The 7,630-nt window shown below is 53.6% G+C and overlaps 1 protein-coding gene across 2 annotated transcripts in view; it reads right to left on the reverse strand.

Annotated features, from left to right (window-relative positions):
- LOC115280616 (optic atrophy 3 protein-like) overlaps window positions 1-7,318 on the reverse strand; it is a 42,935-nt gene extending 35,617 nt beyond the window's left edge. Inside the window, exon 1 of one of the 2 annotated variants that reach the window (XM_029925622.1) lies at window positions 7,105-7,318. In XM_029925622.1, coding sequence (XP_029781482.1) covers window positions 7,105-7,246 — 142 coding nt within the window. In that variant the 5' untranslated portion in view covers window positions 7,247-7,318. Of the gene's footprint in view, window positions 1-6,600; window positions 6,738-7,104 lie in introns of those variants that run through there. The other variant, XM_029925623.1, reaches the window with a different exon arrangement.
- Between the last annotated feature and the right edge of the window lie 312 nt (window positions 7,319-7,630).

Consider the following 7,630-nt stretch of genomic DNA (forward strand, 5'->3'; position numbering starts at 1 on the left):
TCCAGGCTCTGAGCTAGCTGTCGGCACAGAGCCCGACGCGGGGCTTGAATCCACGAATGTGAGATCTGACCTGAGCCGAAGCCGGAGACTTAACGGACTGAGCCACCCAGGCGCCCCGAATCTTTTAACATTTTTAAATGCACACAATATATTCACCGTGTTATATGTCAGCATGCTACATGCGCGCACGCGCGCACACACACACACACACACACACACACACACACACACACGGGGAGAATGTGCAACATGCTTCCGTGACAGGACAGCATAATAGAAGCAGCGTCCGGAGGTCACCAGCAGCAGCCTGGCTGTCGCGCAGCATGACCCATGTGGTGCCCTGGAGATTATAAATAGACCCTAGGGAAGTGATTTTCATGTTGTTGTTTTTTTTTTTTGAGAGAGAGAGAGAGAGAGAGAGAGAGAGAGAGAGACAGCATGAGCAGGGGAGGGTCAGAGAGAGAGGGAGACACAGAACCCAACAGAACCTGAAGCAGGCTCCAGGCTCTGAGCTAGCTGTCAGCGCAGAGCCGGACGTGGGCTTGAACCCACGAACCGTGAAATCATGACCTGAGCCGAAGCTGGACGCTCAACCGACTGAGCCACCCAGGTGCCCCGGGAAGTGATTTTCAAATGTTTTCGAATGGGAGGATCCTCTCTGGACAACGTTAAAAATAAGTGTCCAGCCCAGCCTCCCCCAGATAGACCCAACCAGGACCTGCAGGTGGCACTCCTGGGCAGCCAGGGGAGCATCCCTTGAGAGATGCACACGGGTCCTCCGGGCAGCTGGGTTGAACCTGGTGTTTGTTTAGTGCTTGTCCTCAGTCCCGAATGTCCGCTGTATCGGTCATTTCTCAAAGCGCAATTGGGTTCTTTTTCCAACTTCCTGGTAATTTCGGAGCGCACTCATGTTTCCACCTCCCTCCTGATGCATCCTTTTCACATATAAACACGGGCACTTTATATGCACATCTGATCGTTCCAACAGCCGCAGCGTGTGCAGGTCCCGCTCATGATGCCTGTTTCTCTACATGGCTCATCATTTTTGTCAGGCGATGGGTCGGGACCCCGCCGGAAGGGGTCCTCCAAGGCTCAGGCGGAACAGGAACGCCTCCAGGGAGGCTTTATTTGTCCCTGTCAGGTGCACACGGACCTGGTTCATTCTCAGCTAGCTGTCTCCAAGGCCTTTCCTGGAGCAGAATTCAGGCCCCAGACCCACAGCAGGGACCGTGGGGGCCACAGATTCTCACAGGAGACTTTCCGAATCTCCATCCAGCCCCAAGGCTGTGCCTTCCTCTGCAGGGCGGGTTTTTTCCTAGTTCGTCCTTTCCCAAAGGGGTACCTTTCCTGGGATCTGGTTTTGTACAAGATGGTCCCCTGCTCCGAGTCCCCATAGGATAGCTCCTGTCCCCAGGGCCCCGGGACTCTGTTAATCTCCCCTGGTACTTACTCTCCTCCCGGACTCTGGGAGGAGTCTGTTTCCTTCCTTGCAAGCACCCCATTCATTTCAAATAAGGCTTCGAATGTTCTGTGAAGCCCTGGGTGGCAGGAGGCCTCTTAGGAGCCACACAGGCTCTCTCTCTGACGCACTTTTCTTTACTGAGATAACTCTGACCCCAGCACCTAATCAGACAACCACAGTAACTGCCCCGTGCTAGGGAGAAACGTGCAGGGGAAAGCCCAGATCCGTCTGCCTGTGGCGAGCCCGGGACAGCTGGCCGAGGAAGAGATAGCACGACCATAGAGAGGTAGGAAGTTCTGTCTTGGGTTGTGACAGCAGAAGGCTTAGCATCAGGATCCCACCAGAAGGCTTAGCATCAGGATGCTGCTGCTGCTGGTGGCGACAGTAAAAATAATAAAAGTTAAGGGCCAGGCACTGCACGATGCTCTGTGGACAGGAACTCCTGGAATCATCGCGACAACACGACATACGGGAAACGAAACCGAAGCCCAGAAGCTAAGCAACTTGCCAGAGGTCACAAAGAAAGTGGCAGAACTGGGATTCAGCCACAGGCTGCAGAGCGGCGGAGGAGGGGAGCCTGGTCACCGAGCCACACTGCGGTTTATGGAACTCAGAACAAGCCAGAGGCGCCTGGCCTTTGCTCGGGGTGTTCCCCGCAGGCGGCAGACCCTCCCAACGCACCCCTGAGGTGCGGAGTCTGAAATAAGTCTCCAGAGGCTGAACGCAAGGTGTCAGCAGGGGAGAACACGCTTCCTGGCGTCTTTCAGCGTCCAGAGGCTGCCTGAGTCTCTTGGCTCAGGGCCCCTTGCTGGCAGACAGTCCCTCCTTTGCTGTCCTGCCCGCTGCTCCCGTGCAGTGTGGTCAACTACCTTCTCTCTCCTCTGTTCCCCCTTGGGTGAGTTCGCTCATCGCCGGTGCCGCTGGCCTCCAGCGATCGGTTGCCCCACACTTGCTGGCCCTCACGGGGACCCTCTGTCCCCCGGACTCTCCCCAGATTCTCCAGGAATTTCTTGGGACATTCCCTCGTGGACGGACTCTAGCACTCCTTGGGGAACTGACTGACAACCAAGGTTACTCCTCTGCAAGGACCCGAAGCCCCAGGGGGCACCAGCCACACTGCTCTTGCCCGAAAGGGGGAGGGGTTTCCCCTTTTGCCCTTCAGAGGGACCCTGCCCTCCCTGCCTCTCCTTTCTCTCGTTGGCCCTTCGGTGGCCTAACCCTAGAGCTCCCCAGACCGCTGAAGATCTCTGGCCGGGCAGCTCCCTGCTGTGGTCTGAACGTCTGAGGGATAACAGGAGGGGCTGTCCGCGCCTACAAGGGCAAAAGACCCCTTTCCTCTGCTTTCCGGCTCCGTCCCCCGAGTCCTCCGTTCCCACCATCGGCAGCTCATGCAGGGCGAGTCCACACACATCCGGGCTGGTTGAGACCCTTCCCACTCCCGCCTCTGTTGCGAGAACACGGCCAGGCCTTCCCTGCTGAGTCCGGAGAATCTCAGCCAAAGGCCTGGACGCTGGATGCGCCAGTCAGTGCTGGAGGCCTGACCGGGGAGAATGCACAGTCACTCAGGCCGGGGCCCACGGCAAAGGGGAAATGCCAAACAAAGTAATCTTTAATTATATTATATCTTTTAAATTATAAGTCCACACACTCCAGTATCTGACGGCACCTCTAGTTAAATCTATCCCAAGCTGAATTCCCGGTCCTTTCTGTCCAACCTGCCGTCGCCTGCAGTCCGCCGTGTCACACCCAAAACACGGGAACTCACACCAGCTTGGCCCTCCACACAAACCTACGGGGATGGGGATGCATTACTAAGAGGAAGAGGAAAGGCTCAGTCAGTGGTCACCACCTTAACCAAGAGATCCAAGTTACCATCACAAATGACGGAACAAACAGACATCAGGAGCCCCCTGAGGTGATGTCCTGAGGACGCACCACCCAGACTGGGGTTCCTGCCAGATCAGCCAGTGTGAATCAAATCAGAGGAAGCAGCCGGAAACTCCGGATTGAACTGACTTGGATTCTTCCAAACGTCAACGTGGGAAGGGGAGAGGAAGGGGGAAGGGGGAGGGAAGGGAAGGGAGGAGGGAAGGGAGGAGGGAAGGGGAGGGGGAGGGAAAACGGAAAAGGGAAGGGAAAAGGGAAAAGGAAAGGAAAGTATATTATAGAGCAGGATCAGCAAACCTTTCCTGTAAAAGGCCACAGAGTAACTATTTTAGATTCTGGGGCCATAAAACCCAACTCTGCAGCCACAGACACTGTGCAAACAAATGAGTGTGGCTGTGTGCCAATAAAACTTTATTTACAAAGATGGGCAGTGAGCTGGAGAGCTGATCCATGTTGTAAATTGAAGGAAACTAAAGAGGCATGATAACCAGATGCAGTGCGTGATCCTCGAGCCGACCCTAGATTAAAAATAGTGAAAAAACCACTAAAAAGGACATTTTGAGGATAACTGGAGAAATCAGAACCTGAGCTATATATTAAATATTAGCTATATATGAAGGAATACTGTTATCGAGATGATTGTTATCGATGTTAAATGTCTCTGGTGTGACATCAGTGCTGTGTTATCTACGAGAAGGTCTTTGTTCTTAGCAAACACAGGCTAAAATAGTTATGTCCACAACTTATTTTCAAATTGTTCAGGGAAAAAAGAGGGTGTGTTCATATACACACGCATGTACATACAAGACTGAGGACAAGGCCAACTTGTTGAAATCTAATAACTGATGAATTAGGTGGCCAAGGGTACATAACTGATGATTATATCATTCTTCCTTTTTTTCTTAAATACCTTAAGCATTTTTTTTTAAAGTTTATTTCTTTATTTTCAGTAATCTCTACATCCAACAAGAACTCACCATCCTGAGATCAAGCATCACATGCTCTTCCGACTGAGCCAGCCTGGAGCCCCTACGTCATTCTTTCTTTCAACTGTTCTTGTGGGTTTGACATTTTTAAAGTGTTTTTTTTTTTTTTAATTTATTTTTGAGAGAGAGACAGAGCATGAGCAGGCGAGGAATAGACAGAGAGGGAGACACAGAATCTGAAGCAGGCTCCAGCCTCTGCACTGTTAGCACAGAGCCCGACGCAGGGTTCAAACCCATGAACCGTGAGATCATGACCTGAGCTGAAGTCAGATGCTCAACTGACTGAGCCACCAGGTGCCCCTGGGTTTGACAGGGGGAAAAAACATCTCCAGAAACTGAGTCCTCCTCCCCACTCACCTTCTACCTAGAGTACTGTGGTCAGCTCCTCCCTGCATTCACCCTCGCCCTGTGATTGCCAAAGGGATCCTGTTAAAATATAACTCAGATCCTGTCCCTACTCTCCAGGGAGTCCCACCCGCTCAGAGTGAAACCAGAGCACCGCAGTGGCCCCCAGGCCCTCCACAGCCTGCCCCCCTTCCACCTGCCGTTTCCTCTCCATCCTTGGCCTCTTTGCTCAGCCACACTGGCTTCCTCTCTGCTTGGCCAACACACCAGGCAAACTCACTACAGGGCTTTGCAAGTGCAGTAACGTTCTTCCTCCAGATTCCTGCACTGCTGGCTCCCTCCTCTCCTCATGTTCTCACTGAGGTCTCTCTGCCAACCTAGCTAAACTCACAACCTCCTCCCCGACAGTCCTCCCTTTGCAGCCCTGATGTTTGCTCCAGAGCAAGTACTGCTAGCTAATATAATTCATAGTTTAACTACTCATTTTGTTTATTATCTGTCTCCCTCTGTCCCCTCCCCAAGAAGCAAAATCCCCAAGGCCAAGATTCTGTGCCTTTTCTTCGTTTCTGTGTCCATCACAGCCACACAACGGCCGTATCTCGGTGCCACACACTGACTTAACACTTTATAGTCGTTCACTCCTTGCAACGACCTAAGTATTATTTACAGCAAAAATGGAGATCCGGCGTACGCACGAAATGGCAATAATAACAGGGCCTGCCTCGTAATTTGTGAGGATTTAGTGCCAAGAGGCCTGTGACGTGCTTGGCATACAACCTGGTGCAAAGTGAGTGCCCATTAAATGTTGCTACTACAGAATGTCCCCGGTACAGGAGACAGAAGCTCTGAGTGGGTATGTGACTCGGCCAGGAGGCGTGGGGCCCAGATGAGAAGCTGTGTCAGTCTGACCCAAGAAGCCACTTCCTAAACCAAGGTGCTAGGACGCAGTGTCGGGGAGAAAGCCGGTGGCTGAAAACAAACTGGCGCTGGGAATCCAGACGGCAGGATCAAAGTCCTGACTCGGGCACCAACCCCCACGTGTGACGTCAGCAACTCCCGTCTGGTCCCGGGGCAATGTGCTCTGCTATGAACTGGGGGAGTCAAGTCCCTTCCTTGACACGGGGACAAAACAGTGTGAGGGTCAAATGAGAGGGCAGATAGGGAAGCACTCTGGTAACTGTGGAAAATCCGACGCTTTTCCATTCTAAGCTGGGGGCCTCTGGCAGGGGCCCCACAAAATGCCAAAGCACCAAGAATTCTAGGTCCTGGAAAGTGTAAGACCCTCCTCGGGTCAAGCTGACCCTAATGAAAAACTACCAATCATTGTTTCACTTTCCAACCCTTTTCTGCTTGAACAATTAAGGGCTGGAAAATTAAGCTCTGGGAGTCCTAAGATGTAACCCATAAATTAAGGTTGACTTGTTTTCTAAGATATTGTCGCTAGATCCCACCCTTTAACTGCAAAGTTCTCGCTTCTGTTCACTGGCTTCGCCTCGTCTTCGGACCTATGATTGGTCACTTCAAATTTCCCCTGAGACAAAGATGTTTGTGTGTCGAAATATGATCGACAACTACAGAATGCTGTAAACTATGATCGCTGACTTATTTTGTCTTGCCAAAGCCCTTAAACACCCTGAGCTCGGCGGGGCTCTCTCCTGAGGACTTGCCAACACTCGGGAGGGACCGTTCGGCCGAACTAAAATAAACTCATACACCGTCTCCGTTTGTGTCGGTGGGCTTCACTCCCGATGACTCGCTTCAGGAGGGAAAGGTCTAACAGAAAGCAAACCTTGGGTACCCAAACTTCTAAGGAAGGAAAAAAAAGGTGCGCTCTCCTTAACCGTGTGGCCTTCGCGCATGCTCCCCGCGCTCCTTCACCATCCTCCCTGCCCGTGTGTTGTCCGGTGAGACTCTCCTCACCCTTCAGGACCCCGCCCAGAGGTCTCCTCTGCAGAAAGCTCTCCCTGAATGCCATGCCAGGTCAGGCACCTCCAACCTCCCAGGACGGGAGGAAAACGGAGGCACGGGGTGGGGTTTGGAAGCCAAACCGTCCCAGGATTGCCGGGCAAATGACCCTATCAAGTCTCTCCTCGGCCCCGCCCCTAGTTCCTCTCACTCCTGGGATGTCCCGCCCACACTACTACTGCCCCCCACACTATGGGCTCGTCTAGACGTCAGTCTCTACGCGCTCTCTTCCCCTATTGGCTGGTATTCCCAACTCCGGCGAGGGCGCCCTGCCCTGCCCCACGGCCGTTCTTACTATTGGGCTACCCGCATGCCCCTCTTCCAAGATCCCTTCTTATTGGCTGTAGAGCTTTGCCGGTTCGGGCTGCGATTGGTAGTAAACAGTGGTCCATCCCCTGAGCAACCACCAGAGAGGGGTTGGAGCATGGAAAGGCTGGAGGGACGTGGGGTCAAACTCACGCTGAGCGGGCGGGAGGCAGATATAGGTCTTGAAGAACTCGCTTCGGCGGGCGGCCTCCTTAATGCGGTTGGCAAGCGGCTTGCTGACCTGCCGGATGCCCAGGTATAGCAGCTTCGCCATAGGGAACGCGCCTACCACCATCTTGGCGGGTCGCACGGGGCACGCGCAACCTCGCTGACTGGGCGGGGCGCCTCCGATCTGTCCCTCCCCCGCCCGTTCGTCTCCGTGCGTGCGTGCGTACGTGCGTGCGTACGTGCGTGCGTACGCTCAGGGAGGGGGCACTGCAGGGGCGCTCCCTGATGTCACCGCGTCGACGCTGACGCATGACGTCCGATTACTGAATATGCAAATAAACAGCGGAAGTGAGGCGGGTCAGGGGGCGGTGCAGTTAAACTGCTGCTCGTCGGAGCGTGGTTGGGTTCCCACGCCCGCCTTGGCTGTTGTCACCGTGTTCCTTCGTGACGTCTTGTACTTAGGTGGCTTCCCGGCTTAAAGGAGGCTCTTAATGAGTCCTGATTAGGGCTA

This window comes from Suricata suricatta, chromosome 16 (assembly GCF_006229205.1).
Source record: "Suricata suricatta isolate VVHF042 chromosome 16, meerkat_22Aug2017_6uvM2_HiC, whole genome shotgun sequence".
Lineage (NCBI taxonomy): Eukaryota > Metazoa > Chordata > Mammalia > Carnivora > Herpestidae > Suricata > Suricata suricatta.